This window comes from Spermophilus citellus (assembly GCF_964194105.1).
Source record: "Spermophilus citellus genome assembly, chromosome: 15".
Lineage (NCBI taxonomy): Eukaryota > Metazoa > Chordata > Mammalia > Rodentia > Sciuridae > Spermophilus > Spermophilus citellus.
Genome location: NC_138195.1, coordinates 58,948,608 through 58,966,840, shown reverse-complemented (window position 1 = coordinate 58,966,840; position 18,233 = coordinate 58,948,608). Strand labels below are relative to the sequence as shown.

The 18,233-nt window shown below is 39.4% G+C and overlaps 1 protein-coding gene across 2 annotated transcripts in view; it reads left to right on the top strand.

Annotated features, from left to right (window-relative positions):
- The first annotated feature begins 4,573 nt into the window (after window positions 1-4,573).
- The window catches only part of WAPL (WAPL cohesin release factor), a 72,996-nt gene continuing 59,336 nt past the window's right edge, over window positions 4,574-18,233 (top strand). The window contains exons 1-2 of one of the 2 annotated variants that reach the window (XM_081267914.1): window positions 4,574-5,059; window positions 7,770-8,289. In XM_081267914.1, the coding sequence (XP_081124040.1) occupies window positions 7,791-8,289 (499 nt within the window). In that variant the 5' untranslated portion in view covers window positions 4,574-5,059; window positions 7,770-7,790. The remainder of the gene's footprint in view (window positions 5,060-7,769; window positions 8,290-18,233) is intronic. The other variant, XM_081267913.1, reaches the window with a different exon arrangement.

Here is an 18,233-nt window from a genome sequence, read left to right as displayed (position 1 = left end):
GCAGTAAACAGAAGGAAGGATTGGCAAAGTGGGAAGGAATGGAAATACTCAGGGGCCAGATCATGCAAGGCCTTTTTGCTATGATAAGGATTCGGGTTTTTAGTCATAGTGAGACAAAGGTCAGAAAATGAGATCTCTTAGAGGTTGCTGGATACCAATCTTTATCAAACAACATACATCAGGCAATTTGTGTGTGTGTGTGTGTGTGTGTGTGTGTGTGTACTCTCTTTGTGCTCTGTGGATTGAACTCAGGGCCTTACACATGCTAGGCAAGTGCTCTACCACCAATATATATCCCTTCCATGCTTTGTCTTTTTTAACTACCTAGATAGCAGCTTATTCCCCAAGGGATAACATCTCCAGAGAACATATTCCAATTATCTTGGAAAACAAGGTAATTGGGATTATGATAGTACTCATCTTCTCAATTCTCAGAATGAAAACTGTCCACTGCAATAACAAAAGATAATTCCAGAAAGTATCGCCCTCCCCCCAGAAAAAATTTAACAATTTATGAACACGCCAGGTTATTCATAACTATAGTTAGTTTCAACTTATGTTCCTTCAGAAGTAAAAAAAAAAATCTTCATGAGAAAGGAAACAAATGGATGCCTTTATTCAACAAACATGGGGTATCTACTATGTGCCAGGCACTCTTTCAGGTGCTAAAGATGCAGCAGAAAACAAGGCAGGCAAAAATCTGTAACCTCATAGGGAAGACGAACATGTAAGATAAACATGCAAAATATGTGATATGTTAGATGGGGAGATATATTCCCTGGAAAAAAATAATCAGGGACAGCGAGCATTTAGGAATGGACTTGTTGCTACAGTTTACAAAAGGCTGGGTTAGTTCTGGGGATGTAGCTTGGTGGTTGAGCACTTGCCCAGCATATATTAGGTCCTGGTTTGATTTCCAGCACTGGGGCGGGAGGGGGGGCAGGGGGAAAGAGGTAAGATTTAAAAAAAATCCCTAAGTGAAAATTTAAAGGAAGCAAAGAATGAAAACAGGTTGGTATCTGAGGAGTGAAGTCTAGGCCGAGGGAGCAGGCAGTGCAAAGGCCCTAACTAAGGAATAGCAGTGAGTTAGGTGTGGTAGAGGGAAAGAAAGGGGAGGGTCACTGCATTAAACCAGTAAGGGCAGGGTCTTGCTCTCATTATGTAGGATTTTGTAACACAACCACTTTAGTGTACAAATGTACAATTTAAAATTCTCTTCCACATGCTATGACAAGGAAAAATTGACTGTTGCTAATAGGATAATTTTTAACTTCTAGTAACCTGAACTCTATAAGTTGTAATACATTTTATGACATCTTTTCAGAAAAAGACTAAGGGTCTATTAGGCAACTCCAATTTTGCTACTTCCTGTGCCTGGGCTAGAACAAAGGCACAGCAATGGCAGAGCAGGTGCCTTATTTATTTATTTATTTGCTGAAAGGAAACTATGAATCTGCTCAGGTGAAGCACACCAGGAGGGCTACCCGCAGTGTCAAATGGTACAAACTAGCTCAGATCCATGATTTGTTTCTAGCATATATGACATTTGGCAGAGCTGAGGGGAACTCAGGCTTCTGAGAAGAGATGGAGCATTAGCTGAGGGAATTAAGAAAACAAGAAAAGCAGCTTGCCCATTTGTCATCCATCTTGGGGTCCAGTTCACTGATTCTGATTGGAACTCAAGGACCCAGTAAGGGAATGGGATGCCTGGAGAATATCTGCCTGCTTCTGGAACCAGGGAGGTAAAGGTTAAGGTGGCAGTACAGCCTGCAGGTCAGGAGAATCTGAACTCTCTCTGAGACAAACCCCATAGGCAGCAATCTCTCTATTAGTTTGTAGTGTGAGACACAAGAAGGTGGTTAGCTCTAGCACAGCTCTGTTGAATATTCATATATCAAGCTTCCATAGACTAAACACACACACACACACACACACACACACGCACACACACACACACACACTTTTCATTTCTCAAATCATGTACCACATTCTACCAGATTCATGAATATCCTTGATATCTTAATAGGTACCCAATATTTAAGTTGGATTCCCTTTTTAGTTGCAATACCTTGAGCAAATGCCAGCCTGTCCATTTTCTTATGCATAAGCCAGAGGGAACTGGGTGGAACACAAACAGGGCCTCTCGAAAGCTCATCCTCATACCTGATGTATAATGATATTTTTTATTCTTGGTGTGCTGGAGATGGAAGCCAGGACTTGTGCAAGCTAGATAAGTGCTCTACTACTGAGCTAGTTCTCATATTAGGTTCTTACTGTTCTTGGTTTCCTTCTTTCATCCAAATAAAAAGTATTAAATTGTCCTGAAATGTTGCGGGTATACTTTGAATCAATGCATGTAAAATTTTAACATGTAAACCAATCATCTGGGGGAATCAGAGTTTTGATTCCTGGAGTTGGGGTGGGGACAGGAATTGTCCTTTCTCAACAAGCTCCCAGGTTATGCCTCATTGCTGACAGGAGATCATTCTTTGAGTAGCAGGAATCTGGCACAACTAAATTCCATTACTTAACATAACCATAACACCAAAAGTTCTCAAAAGGGCTTCAAAGGGCCAGGGATTTAGTTCAGTGGAAGACCACTTTTTTAGCATGTGTGAGGTCCTGGGTTCAGTCCCTTGCATCATAAAAAACAAACAAACACAAAACCCAAAAGGGATCAAGAGACTTTCTTTCAACAATTAAACCCTTCCACTTTTGGTTCATGAGGTATCACTGAGCCTATCAAGTGTCTAGCACTAGCAAAGCCAGGCATCATGAATATATCCTTTGGTCTGGAAGATTCACTGCACCCTTCTACTGCAAGATCTTGCAATTCTGTCTTCTCCACCTCTTTTGGCTTTTTGATCTTACCTTTTGCCTCTGATGATAATTACCCTTTAATTAGTACCCACCACAGAGTCAGCTAAATAATAACAGTAAATGCAGCCTGCACCTCTGTCAGTGATCTTCAAAAGAAATGATAAAACAAGATCCTAAGCGGCTGATTTTTTAAAAAGAGAAATATGACCCAAATAAAACAGTTGGGAACCAACTACTGTTGGAGACACTTGTTAAAACTTCCCATGAGCTAAGAAAGGATTGATTTATTTTGGAATAATTAAGAGAAAATACTGACATAGTATTAGGGAAATTGTAAATGTAGAATATAAATTTTACATCCAGCCATGCTGAAGTAAAACAATTCAAGCACACTAAAAACCCACCTTAATTCCTACGGGAAGGGCTCAGAGTTTCTGATTTATTTATCTATTTTCCCAGGCCAGGGATCTAATCCAGGGACTTGCAAGTCAAGCAAGTACTCTACTACTCAGCTGTACCCCAAGTCTGAACTATTTTTTTTTTAAATTCAGAGTTTTCTAACTATATTGGAGGGCACTCTCAAAACTTCTGGATGCATTCAAAACAAATTATTCATTTGTGGAGAGGGGGAAAGCTTTCACTGAAAGCAATTAATAGTTTTCTAATTTCCCTGGTGGGTCTCCAGTAACTGCCTACCAAAACATCAAGATTGTTGGGAGTCTGATGAATCATGCGCCTCTCCTAGGGGAAAGTGTGGTACTCTTTAGAACTCTTGTTTCTCCACTGAAGGCTTAAAAACAAACAAAAACAACTTTCCAATTTTCTCAGGTAATACACTGACACGGAAAACAATTTCTATACAGAGAAAAATGAATATTTTCCATCATCCACCACCTTCCTCTTTTCCCTAGAGGCAATCACTTTTCATTTCTTTAAACTTTTTATTATGTTAAATTTCAGATACACACAGTGAGACTGACAGCTTCAATAATTAAAAACACCGACAGCTTTTTTATTCCCTCTCCTTCCGTTTTCACAGGCACGTTATAAAGTAAAACTCTTACCCTACATCTCGTTTTAGCTATCAATCCTTTTGTATATATTAAAAAACTCACACTATCGTTAATAACCCAACAAGGTTAGTGACCATTCTTAAACAACATTCAATGTTCTGGGGGCCACTACTAACGGGTGGGAGGAGACAGGGAGAACTCCAGAGCTGGGACTGATGGATTGCAGGGAGGGCAGTAAAGCGCCGGGGCGGACTCGGCTCGCGATCGGATCGGTGAGGGGGCCCGCGTCCGAAGCCATACCGCTCACGCCACCGTGGCTAGGTCCGGCAGGCCCAGTCGAAGGCAGCTGAGTGGCAAGCTCCCTGCCTCCCCAGCGGTGGCCCCATCACACTCGGCGCAGCTGCATAACCCACCGTCCCCAGACACCGACGAGTCCCTAGAGGGGAAACGATTGACACAGCTGCCTGCACTGCGCCCCCGGCCCTCCCCCGCGACACCTGCATCTCCAGGCGGGGCCAGGAGCTGGAACTGGCTCCCGAGCCGGGGCGGGTCAGGCCCGCAACCACCTCTCTATCCACCGCCAGCTCCCGCGCAGAGCTTTCTCAGCACCGCGACCTCCCGAACCGGGACTACAACTCCCGTCGGGCCGCGCGGCCGGGCCAATGGCGGGCGCCGGAGCTTGCGGGGCGCGGCGCCTGCGCGGCGGTTTGAGTAAGCCGCCGCGCGATTGGCTAGGGTGTCGGGAGGCCGCGCGGGGCCTGTGGGAAGCAAAGTGACGGAGCGAGCGGCTGTTGGAGGAAGGAGGTGGGGGCCGGGAGCGCAAATGGCGTTGAGATGGTTCAGGGCCCTGTTCAAACTCCAGCGCTGACCATTCACCGGCGGAAGCGGCGGCGCAGGAGGCGGCGGCGGCCCAGCGGGGGCACGTAGCGGGCTCGGCACTGGCTCTAGCGGCAGCAGCCAGGGAGGCCTAGACCCGAGCCCGGCCGGCGGCGCTAGAGGCGGGGAGGGAAGTTGCGGGGCCGCCGCTCCTCCCCCCCACCTCTGCCGGGCTTCCTATTTACCGAAGCGGAGTCGCGGGTTGTGACGGTGGTCCGGAGCCCCTTGCGTATCTAGAGGCACCAGCCGACCCTGTTCTTCCGCGCGGGGCTCCCGCGCCCGCCCGTGGGCCGTTGGGAGCGGGAGAGGCGGAGGCGGCCCGAGGCCAAAGCACCCGCCAGGCGCCGAGGGTAAGTGAGGTCTCGGGCGGCAGCTTAGGCCTGGAGCGAGCCGGGGAGGGTGGGGGAAGACAGGGGTGATGGAAGTCTCGCCGACTTGCCCACCCGGCCTCTAAGAAGTTGGGCAGGGGACCAGCCTGAAGAACTCTTTTTTCCTCATTTATTTACCCCCTTCTGAGTTCTCTTCCTGGTGGCTGCTGATTGACTTTTCTCCCCAAACCGAGTGCAGCGTATTGATTTCAGTCCCCGATCATCCCCCGTCCTTTCCTCCGCTCTGGACGCCACCATGGCCTTGCGCTACCCTGGGGATTCGGTGGCTGAGGCTTCCGGGGCGTCGGGAGCGACATCCCCCTTCCCGGGCGGTGGGGGTGGGGAGCAGAAAAGTTGCGTGACGGTCCAGCTGGAGGGGGCCGCCTCTCCTACAGTCTTCTGGTGCACCCGCCGCCTCAGGTGAGGGTTTCTGCGTGGATCAGTTTGCCCCTTCTACTTTTCTTCCTTCATGGGCGCCCCTGAAGCCATTGAGGACCGGGAAGGTGCTAGGTTTGCATGGGGGTTAAGTGTGAGGACTTTGTTTTTAAATCCCAGCACACTTTCCCTCAACATTCAACCTGGTTTGGGGCTGGGCAAAGGCCTGAAGATCGAAAACGCTTAGTCGTGAATCTTTGCTTTTTAGTTAGGACAGCCTTTGGGGGTTTGAAGCCTGAGCGGGATAGCTGGTGTGTTTGAAGTAACATCTTAAATATTAAGTCAAACACGTCTGCGCACTTATTTTTTAATTTGTGTGTGCTTTAGGCCTAGGTAATGCCATCGCGGTCGTCTCCTAACTTTTTTTTTTTTTTTAAGGCATTTATGATGCAAAATGATAAAGGCAATGAAAAGTGGAGACTATTATATAATTAACTCCCGTGTGCTCATATTTTGCATGGAGTATTTAACTTATCAAAATTTGTATAATCTACATACAGTTCCCATTCTTTAATGTTGGAATATCACTTGTTATTTTATCAGTATTTCAGTATGTATTTGTGAAAGACATGGACTCAAAAAAAATGCAGTTTTCTTATACTTAATTAACTTCTTGTATCATATCTTTATCTGCAGACTTTAGACTTTCAACAGTGAGTGCTTTGTGGTTTTAGGACCATTTTTACAATGAGTTTTTCTTATGTTGGCTTAAAGGTACTCAAGTCTGGATTTTTGGTTTGGCCTTTAGTCAGCATTTTTAGATGATTACCACATAAGTGTATCCAAAACATTCCAGCTTTGTTGGTGTATATGTAAATGTAGGTCTGCAGATCACAGCTTTACATCCTTGAAAAATGAAGAGAAATGACTTAATTTTTTTGTCTTTGGTAGCTACCCAATAGTTTTAATAGGCTATGTTTAAGAAAGACAGTAAAACTTGTTAAGAGTTAAATTTACAGTAGAAGGGAAAATAGATTTCCCTTGGGAAAACTATTTTCTTTTAGCACAGATGTGTATAATGAGTAAATTGTTATTTTGTCAAATTAGAATTGGCTTCTTACCAAGCGTGGGGGGATCCTCTACGGAATATATATTGAACTAAGTTGTACGGTAATTTTATAAGTTAAGAATTTTAGGTAATAAAGGAAAACATTAAAAGTAAAGATCAAAGCACATTCAAAAGTACAGGTAAAATATAATTTCCATTTTTCTAGGCTTCCAAGTAATGAAGATTTTTCAAGCCCCTAAGCAGTTCACCTTTTTTTTCCTAGTTAACAGTTGATATATTGATATTTAAACTGTAGAAAGTCAAAGTGTAAGGAATGGACAAGAATTGAGTGTGCTTAAAAATAAGTACTTGTCTTTTAAAATGATTTAATTTTTTTAAACTTTTGGGAATTTAAAAATTTTTTTTTGGTCATAGTACCCTATTATTATATAGGTAAATCAGGTGAATTTATCTGTCATTATAAATAAGAGGAAAATAAAGGTTATGTGTTGCTATTTCTGTAATAATTCATGGGGCAGTGTAATATACTGGAGTCTTCAGCTCCAAAAAATGTCACTTAGCAAATGAGCACAGCACTGTAGGGACAAGGATGATAGAATAAGGATGGTTTCTTGCTCTTAAGGGAAGGCCATCTAAGTAGTATTTTTCAAGTCACAGCCCAGATTGCTTTAGATCAAGAATGTGAATTTTCAAAGTTTTGTTTCAAAGCTGCAGGTTGTAATACATGGGAAAATAGCACCATTTTTCCGACCTTTTTCCCTCATATGATAAGTGCTGTGAAATTTCAAAGAACTAAATTTAGTCCCCTTAAAACTTTTGAGATGCTGAAAAAAAATTAACATTTTGTGCTTTAGATTTTTATGTTAGGGGAAATTATCCTATTCAGATAGTTTTTTAAGGTAAAAATGGTGTTTTCTGAGAATAGTAATTCACTTGGAACTTAAAAAATATTTCAGTATAAGTTGGTTTATATGGATGCTGTATTGTAAACTTGGTTAGTCACAATGCTTTCTACTTTGTAAATCATGTGAATACTCATTGTAAGAAAAAAAAATTGACATGGAAGCATATAGAAGTGAAAAATGTGCTCTGTATCCCCTTATTTATTTAACCATTTTTTAAGGACTTGTATGCTTAATGTTGAAAAGTTATGCAGGAGAATTCATAAGTTCTTATTTTTTATATGCAGTGTTTGATACTTGTTAAGTATTTAGTGATTACATATTTTCTTAAAATTTTTTTCCACAGGAATATGAAACAGGTGTCAAAATGACGTCCAGATTTGGGAAAACATACAGTAGGAAAGGAGGCAATGGCAGTTCAAAATTTGATGAAGTCTTTTCCAACAAACGGACCACCCTTAGCACAAAATGGGGAGAGACCACATTTATGGCTAAATTAGGGCAAAAGAGGCCCAATTTCAAACCAGATATCCAAGAAATTCCGAAGAAACTGAAAATAGAAGAAGAAAATACTGGAGATCCTTTTGGATTTGATAGTGATGATGAATCTCTACCAGTTTCTTCAAAGAATTTAGCCCAGAGTAAGGGTTCCTCTTACTCAGAATCTAGTGAAGCTGCTCAGCTGGAAGAAGTCACTTCAGTACTTGAAACTAATAGCAAAATCAGTCATGTGGTGGGTGAAGACAGTGTTGTATCTGATAAATGCTTACCTTTGGAGGATACTTTACTTGGGAAAGAAAAGAGCACAAACAGAATCCCAGAGGATGATGCAAGCAAAAGTAGCTGTGCTAAATTAATGACTTCTGGTAAGTTTTATTTACTTTACGAGGAACCAAGAGAGCTTTTTGCAAGCCATTTATTTAAATGATTTGAATTCTAAAATGTTGTGTATCACTTGGGTTTTCTTTCTGTATTCATGCTTAATGGGGACTCGACAATTTTCTGAAAGATTTAATAACTTTAATCAGGTTGACATTTTAATTACACAACTTGAATATTAATACTTTTTTATTTTATTTTTTATAGATACTGGGGATTTGACCCTAGGGACACTTTATCACTAAACTATACCCACAGCCCTTTTTACTTTTTTGAGACCGCTTTTGCTAAGTTACCTAAAGTCTCACTAAATTTCTGAGACAGGCTTCAAATTTGTGATCCTCCTGCCTCAGTCTCCCAAGTAGCTGTGATTATAGACGTGCACCACCACGCCTGGTATATTGATATTTTTAGACTTACTATTCAGAGTATATTTTGGGAACAATCTTTCATAAAACTCTAAACCCAATTCCATTTCCAGTAAAAACATCTCTCTTGGTTGTGTTAGGATTACATAATAACTAATTTTTATTATTATAGAGGGTTTGAATGATTAATGGTAATGACAAGGAGATGAGGATTAGTTAGGAATGTTAGACTTTTCCCCTAGAACCAGTTCTGAAAGATTAACTCCTTAATCTTTGAATAGAAACATTGAAGAATTAAACTCTCTTGCAAATTGAGCAAGAATCTGGAGCCAGTAGCAACCTATATTAATAAATTTTAGATCTGGGGTTGTGGCTCAGTGGTAGAGCACTTGCCTAGCATGTGTGAGGCACTGAATTTGTTTCTCAGCACCGCATAAAAATAAATGAATAAAATTAAGGTTCATCAACATCTAAAAACATATTTAAATAAATAAATTTTAATTTACAAGATTGTATTTAAAAAACGTCAATATGTACATATAGCATTATTGTTTCATATTGTTTATTATACTCCTCATTTCTGTAAAGAATTTGGGGATTAAAGTAAATGATAAATGGTTAGTTAGCTGAAAGAAGATCTGAGATTGGAAGTGGCAGGAGTAAATTGGGGTGGAGGGAGAGAGTGAGCATCTATTTAGCAATAGAGTAATAGCCAGTATAAGTCAGGCACAGTTTCACATGCCAGTAATCCCAGTGATTTGGGAAGGTGAGGCAGGATTGCAAGTTCAAAACCAGACTCAACAACTTAGTGAGGTCCTAAGCAACTTAGCAAGACCCTATTTCAAAATGAAAATAAAAAGGGCTCGGAATGTGGCTCAGTGCTAAAGTGCCCTGGGTTTATTCCCTGGTTACCCCCCTCCATGCCAAAAAAAAAAAGAAACAGCCACTATAGTTGGAAATAGAAGTTAGTTCTAGAACTTTTGGCAAAGTTTAGTGATAATGGAGTGTTATATGGATCTCATAATTTGGAAGGATATAAAGATGAAACTTTAAAGTTCTGAGTTCCTAAAATGAATTTGTCCTTTGGAGGCTGAATATAAGGCCCATCAAACAGTATAATAGTTTGTACCTTGCATAGTTTCACTAAAAATGCTGAGCATTTTTTCACTCATTTTCTTCCCATTGGATGATAGGGTGAGTCAGCTGTTATTGTTGTACCCTTGATTCCCAGAATCCTAGGTTAATTCTGATTTGTCTGTCCTTACTGCTTTACCCACATTTCTCCTGAAACATTGTTCATAAGTTAAGCCTAGGTTAAATTTTCATTAAAAAACTGCATAAAAACAGTTTCTAGGTTAGCCCCTAAAAATGTATTATAATCGTAGAACTTTGAGCTAAGTGTGTGTTTGTGTGTTTGTGTGTGTGTGTGTGTGTGTGTGTGTGAGAGAGAGAGAGAGAGAGAGAGAGAGAGTGTTATTAGGGATTGAACCCAGGGCTTCATACGTAGTAGGCAAGTGTGGTATCACTGACCTACATACCCAACTCTTTTTAAATTTTATTCTGAGACGGGTCTTGCTCAGTTTCCTAGGCTGACCTGAAAATCAAGATCCTCCTGCCTCACCTTCCCTAGTACCTGGGATTACATGTGTGTACCACCAACACCTGGCTTAAAATGAACTTTAACTCCCCTTTTCTCATTTTACAGATGAGACTCAAAGAGGTTAAGTGACTGTCCAAGATTGGCTAGTGGCAGAATTAGAATAATATTTATTGATCTTTTAACATGTTATTGAGCACCTACTATTTGTCAAACCATCGTACTGGATTCTCGGCGTGCTATTCTGTTTGAGTTATGTAGTGTTCTTATTGTCATTTCTTGCTGTTGCCAGATAGTTAATTCACAGAGTGTGGAGCAGGTAGGTTGAAGGAAGAATGAAGCTGGGCAAGCGGTGGAAGTGGTCATGGAAGGCTGAGTATGCTGACTTCTGAAGAATAGGGCACCAGTGGTAGGCTGAGGCTCTGGTGGCAGAGGGTTCTACTAATAAGAATGAATGTAAGGTAAGGGGGGGACAAGAATGTGGCAGTTAAGTATTATAGCCAGCAATTGATTATGTGTCTTTGCTGATAATGTCTTTATATTTCTCCAAACTGCTGTTGTGAGTTAGTTGGTGGGATTTGAAAGCAGTTTTCTGTAGAATGAGATAACAGTTAAATTGTAGTTCTGATGCTAATACTGGGGACTGATAATGAATCCAAACTTTATTATATGTATTTGTGAGGAGAAAATGTATACTAAAACACAAATAAATAGATGTTTAAGAACATCTTTCTTTTTTCGCAGAGCCACCCTTACTGGGAAGGGAATAGTTGTAGCACTATGGGAAAAAAAAATTTATATATATATATATATATATATATATATATATATATATATATACACACACTTTTTTTCCTTTTTTTTTTTTTTACATTTTTCCGGAGCTCCAACAACCTTGGCAGCCCTCTGTAGAAAAAGAAGCAAACTTTGATGGAGTGCTTTTAATTTTTATAGTAGCCTCATCCTATTCCTAATATGTGCAAATCAGTTGTTCCTACAAAAAGTTTGTAAGTTCATATATTTGTAAATTGGCTCTATACTTCTGAGAATGCTTTTGTACTTTGTATTTTTGGTGCCGAGACCTTGGGATGCTTTTGCACTTGTATTATCTTCCTTTTCTTTGTCTACCAAAGTTTTTTTGGGACTAGATGCTTGCATTTTGTCTGTCAGGTTATCATAGCTTCTATTCTTAACTCAGAATGTCTTATAATTTTAGTTAAGTTTAAGAGCCTGAACCTAAATTTTTGATGAGGCCTATAAATCTCATGTAGTTGTGTCTGTGTGTCATACCGGAGATTGAGGGACACTCTGCCACTGAGCTATATCCTCAACCCTTTTTAAAATTTGAAACAGGTTTTCTCTAAGTAGCTGAGGCTGACCTTGAACTTGGGATCCTCCTGGAGTTGCTGGTATTTTCTGTGTGCTACCAGCATGCCCGTCTTTCTAACCTTTTTTGAATTAGGGACCATTGTGATAATGATAAAGTTTGGACACTTTTTCTAGCTATTTAGGTCTCAGAAATCTTAGTACTGTCTTTTGCATGTTTAGGCATTTTATTTAAGAACTTATTGGACATTTTATCAACTTGTTCAAAGTGCACAGGTTAAGTTCCAAAGTATCTATTTGGTGAAATGTTCCTGCTTGTGATACCTTTGTGTGTGTACACCATAAAATTATATAACATCAGTGAAAAGGGCTTATTCAACCTAGATTTATTTTTATTTTTTTTTCTTGGCATTACATTTTTAAGTGTATCTTTTTCTTTTTAGAGGAAATGTGATTAATTTATTGATACTCTAAAATTTCTTTGTTCTAAGTGCTTTTGAAACTTGTAGCTAATTTGAAGAGGAACTTTAGGAAGTTGTAATAAAGCATAGTGGTAGCCATTTTCCAAACAGATGCTTGATGGGTAAAGGAACCAGCACCAAGATTACAAACTGTATGAGAATGCCAGGAAAGGCATTTAAACCTAACCTTTTAAAAATAGCAATAAGAAATCCTTTACTATGAAATGTTCAGGTACAGGAAAATAAAGGAATCTCATGTACTCAGTTATCTAACTCCAGCAGTTTTCAGGATAGGGCAAATCTTGTTCATCTATACTATATATCAGTCTCTACCTTTTGTCCTTTATCTCTGATGTTGATGACCACCCTGCCCAGTACTAGCAATTGAACCCAAGCCCTTGCTCAGGCTAGGCAAGTGTTCTTGAGCTACATTCCCTGCTTCCTCTGGATTATTTTAAAGCAAATACTTTTGTATCTAATCTCTAATTTTAAAAGCAAAACATTCTAATTACAGTTACTTTTGAAGCCAGTGAGTTGTTAGTCAGATGTACTACTTAAAAATGACTGTTAGAGCCAGGCATGGTGGTGCAAGTTTGTGGTCCAGGTGACCAAAGTCTCCAAAAGGAGGATCCAAACTTTGAGGTCTGAGTCAGCAACTTAGTGAAACTGAATATCAAAGATAAAAATGGCTGGGTATTTAGCTCAATGGTAAAGTGCCACTGGTTTCAATGCCTAGTATCAATCAATCAATCAATAAATAGAAATTTAAAAAAAAATTAGAAATAGCTGTTAACAGGAGCTAAAGTTAACTCTTCTAAGAGATTTGCAGGTATTTTTTAAAGTTTGAAATATGGGGCTGTGTACATTAGAGGTAAAAGAAGGCTTCCCTTACCTTTTATGTGAGGCTACTTTCATTTTCCATCTTTGTTAGTCTGGATCTAGAATAAAGTGTGCAGAGACTTATATTTCTGCCTGGCACACTTTCTTTGCCAGCCAGCTGGGATTCAGTCTACATATCCTGCCAAATACTGAGATAACTATGGCATAGGCTTTTAATTTGCATGACTGGTTTTGTAGCCAATAATTTTTTTCCATTTGCTTAAAACTCAACTGAGTATTTGAGTGTTTGAGGAATAATGATGTTGGGAAATTATGAATTTTGATTTTTAGAACTAAAGGTGATTTTTAGAAAGGAGCATGAATTATTCCATTCCTGAAAGTTTAATGTAGGACAGGAACTTCTGACCTGAGATGAGATTGTTGTCTACTCATTGGATAAAGTACAGATGATTAATGAGGATTATTAAAAATATATTACAAATGTAGTTTGTGCAAGAGTTACTTGTCTATAGATATGTGTTTTGTGTAAAGAACATATTTTTAAGTTTTACCCAAATCAACTTCCTTTTAAGAAAAGTGAATAGAGACCTGTTATTTCTTCTGTTTCTACTTTTTTTATTTTTTAAAGAGAGAGTGAGAGAGAATTTTTTAATATTTATTTTTTAGTTGTTGGCGGACACAACATTCTTGTTTGTATGTGGTGCTGAGGATCGAACCCGGGCCACACATATGCCAGGCGAGCGTGCTACCGCTTGAGTCACATCCCCAGCCCCCAGTTTCTACTTTGTACCACATCTTTTATATGTCAATTGATCCTTAATTACAACCATGTAAGACAGTTTTTATTCCTATTATATAGAGGGTAAAGCATAGTTTGGAAGTTGGATAACTTGAACTAAATGGAAGATCTGTGAAATATCCAAAGTGTTACTTTTCAAAGTGCTGCTGTATAAGAATAAACTTAGCTTTGTTATATTGAAAGCCATATAATTTTTTTTAAAAAAAGACTGTCACTATATTAAAAAAAAATTTTCTTTTCATTTTTTATTTTTATTATTATTATTTTTTAGTTGTAGATGGACACAATACCTTTATTTTATTTATTTTTATGTGGTGCTGAGGATTGAACCCAGTGCCTCTCACATGCTAGGCAAGTGCTCTACCAGTGAGCTACAATCCCAGCCCCCCACTTTAAGATCTTATTATTGAAAATTCCTTTCTCTTCCCATTTCTGTAGTACTGGGGCTCCAACCCAGGGCCTCACACATGGTAGGCAAGCATACTACCATCGAGCTTCATCCCCAACACTTTAAAAAATTTTATTTTGAGACAAGTTCTTGCTAAACTGCCCAGGCTGGCCTCAAACTTGCAATCCTCCTGCCTTAGCCTTCCTAGTAGCTGGGATTATAGGTGTGCACTGTGCACCTGACTGGAAAACTTCTCTTGGGGGGGATATTGCGGATTGAACCCGGAGATGTTTTGCCACTGAGCTGCCTCACTATTCCTATTTATTTTTTGTGACAGATCTCCTGAGATAGATAAAAAGTCTTATGTGTATGATAAATGTGAAATTTAATATATAAATGTTATTTGAAAATATAGGATTAGATGAGATCATTAGGGAAGAGTATAAGAGGAAAAGATATTAGGACCGATAGTGAAGATTTTGCAGTACTTAATAGAGGAAAAGAGGAAGAAACTAGAAAAGGAAATTAAGTATCACTGTAGCTATAGAAGGGAAATCTAGCAGGAGGTATGTTACAGAAGTCAGCAGAAAAGTATTTCATGAAAGGATCAACTGAATCCAATTGAATTGCTGAAAACTCAACTAAAATGAGGATTGCAAAACAGGCATTGGATTTATAGCTTGGTTGGAGTGGTTTGAGACGTAAGAAAAAAATTGCAGCAAGTGTACACAATTTGATAAAAATTTTTGAAGGGGAGGAAAAAAGTGCAGATAGAGGATATAAGGTGTTCTAGAAGAATTGGAAGCATGGACCTTGAAGCATGGGAACCAAAGAACAGGGAAGAAGGGTCTTCAGATGGTGTATTTTCTGAACAGGAGGAACGATGGTTGAAAAGATAAATATGGTTGGAGGATGGAAAATAAGGTGGTTTATGGTTGAAAGCTTGTTTTGTTTTGTTCATGTAAAAGAGATTTTTCTGAAAGGGAGAAAGAAAGTCAGGTTAACTTGGGGGCTAAGGAAAAAGGTTCAGAAAGATGTTACCTAAAGTAGGAGAGTGGGAATGTAGAATTTCTAGATATTATTGAGACTGTAGTTGAAGTTGGTAACACTAAAACCTCACGGTCACTAGTTGACCCATTCTGTGAATTTGTCTCCTCCCAACCTGCCTTTTGGGGGTGGTGATAGTACTCAAGCTTGAACCCAGGGGTGCTGTACCACTGAAATATATCCCCAGCCCCTTTTATATACTTATTTAATTTTTTGAGATAGGGTCTTGTTAAATTGCCCAGGCTGACCTTAAACTTGCAAGCTTCCTGCCTCAGCCTTCCAGGTCACTGGGGAATATATGTGTGTGCCACCATGCCTGGCTTGGATGACTAATATTAAGAAGACTAGACGGTATCTGGTTAGGTGACACAAGTCTCAAAAGAAGGGACTTTCGCTGCATGAGATGGGCATGCCTGTAATCCCAGCTACTGGGGAGACTGAGGCAAGAGGATTACAAATTCAAGGCATAAAAAATGAAAAGGGTTGGGAGTGTAGTTCAGTATTAAAGCACCCCTGTGTTTAATCCTCAGTTCCAGAAAAAGGAGGGCTTTTATAATGGGGTAAAGAAGTCATAATTCTATAAAGAAGCTCTAAGAGAGTCAATATTCTAGTGACCTCAAACCTTCCTACTTTGAGGTAGTAGAGAGGGCTGTAGGATAAAAGATACCTAAGTCACCATCAGGGCAAGAAAGTAATAGGAAAATGAACCCCAGGTGAGTTATAAACCCCAAATGAACCCCAGTTGAGTTATGTTGATCACTGAGTTCTGGGAACTTGTGTGGGTTTTCGGTGGTAGTGGATTGGATTAAAGTATGAAAGAAGACACATTATACTTATGTACAGGAGGAGGTGGGTGACAAACTTTATAGTTTGGATCATGATCCAGAAAAACTCATGAAGGTTGCAGTAGCTTTAACACCAAATTTTCCTGGAGCAGTAGTTACCAACTTTCTTTGTTTACACATTAGTTACAACATTTTAAAAAACTCTTGTCTTGTCAGGCTTGATGGTACACTCTGTAATCCCAGCTATTGAGAAGGTTGAGGTAGGAGGATCACAAATGAGGCTAGCCTAGGCAATTTTGTTGAGACGCTGTCAAAATAAAAAATCAAATAGATTATGGATGTAGCTCAAAGGTAGAGCATCTGGCTAGCATGTGTGAGGCCCTGGGGTCAATCCCCGGTATAGCCAAAAAAATAAGTAAAGTCTGGGGATGTAACTCAGTGATAGAACACCTGTGAATTTAATCTCCAATTCCATCCAAAACAAAAAAAGCCCTGTTGCCTCTCCACTTTATACTTTCACTCATAATTTTAATATTTGCATCTTTTGTCAGTCCAGGTCCTAACTGGAAGCAGATGGCATGCCCAAATTGGATAATATGAGGAGGGTTTATTTATAAAGGTGTTATTTTTCAAAGGTGTGGGAGAAATGTAGGGAAATCACAAGGGATGGGGCTCTAACCTTGACTAGTTGCAGTGAATCTATTATTAAGACCCCAAAAGACAAAGGATTACCTGAGCTTCTCAGAGGAGACCACCTTAGGAGGAGCAATATTTTGTTGAGGGCCTGGAGAAATAAAATATGGGAACTTCCCCCCATCTTTGGTCCTTTTGGGGCTCCTCATACCTAGAACCCAGTGGAAGCCTGAGAATAAGACTTTTTTTTTTTTTTTTTTTAATGGGGGTACACTGTGTATATTGTCCAAGATGGCTTTGAACTCTTGAGCTCAGGAATCCTACCTCAGCCTCTCACGTAGCTGGAACATGTCAGCCTTCTGGGGCAGAGACCAGAGTGGGGAATGAATCTGGTAGGACAAATGGAAGATACCTAATATAGTATTTAAAGTTGTATGAAACTTAAGCACTGTGCCACCATCAAGATGTAGAAAACTTCTATAACCTTCAAAAGTTCCTTAGGGGTGAGGATACAGCTTTGTGATAGAGCATTTGCCTAGCATTGTGAGAGGTCCTGGGTTTGAGCTCCAACACTCCAAATAATAATGATAATGTTGTGCTTTTTATGATTAGTTCTTTTCCTGTCTCCAACCTCTGGCATCTCCTGGTCTGTTTTCTGTCCCTGTAGCTTTATCTTTGCAGAATGTTGTATTTTTCTTGGTATCATACGGTATGTATAGCCTTTTCAGTCTATCTTCTTTCATTTAATGTAATGCTTTAAGAAATTCATGTTGTTGTATGTATCAGTAGTTCATTCTTTTTTTTTTTTTTTTTTAAGTTGTAGATGGGCACAATATTTTTATGTGGTACTGAGTATCGATCGAACCCAGTGCCTCACACGAGCAAGGCAAATGCTCTACTACTGAGCTATAATCCCAGCCCTTCATTCTTTTTTCTTGTTGAGTAGTATTTCATTGTATATATCAAGTGCATTCACTAGTTAAATAGTTTATAGTTGGTTTATAGTTTTTGACAATTATGCATGAAGCTACCATAAACATTCACATTTAGTTTTTTTTTTCAGTTTAATAGCTACATGTTTATTAACATTCGATCAAGTAAACAACTTACTAAAGCAAAACAATTAAAAGTATCAAGATCAAGTGTATGAATCTGAATGAAATTCAAATCAATCCATAGGCATGCTGAAGACACTGTTGACAGTTGACATTTTCATCGTATATATTACATTTTTGGAATCATATCCTTTCAGTAGCTTTTTGGCCCTAGATACAATATAGGAAATTATCTGAGCTGGTCAAATTGGACATCCCCAAATGAATGGTCACATCATCACTGATATTGCATCTCACATTTAGTTTTTATGGTGACATGTGTCTTCATTTGTCTTGTGTATATTCTTAGTTGGATAATTGCTCATCCTGAAAATATTCCTCTTAAATTTAAATGCAAATGATATGATTTCTTGTTTAAAAAATATACATGTATTTTCTCCCCCCACCACCTTTTTTTTTTTTTTTTTTTGGTGTGTGTGTGAGTGTGTTATTAAAGATTGAACCTAGGGCCTTGCATGTGCTAGGCAAGTGCTCTACCACCAAACTACATCCCCAGTCCTAATTTTCTGTAGAGGTATAATAGTTCCCTCTTCATGAGATATGTTCCAAGACTCCCAGTGGATATCTAAAAC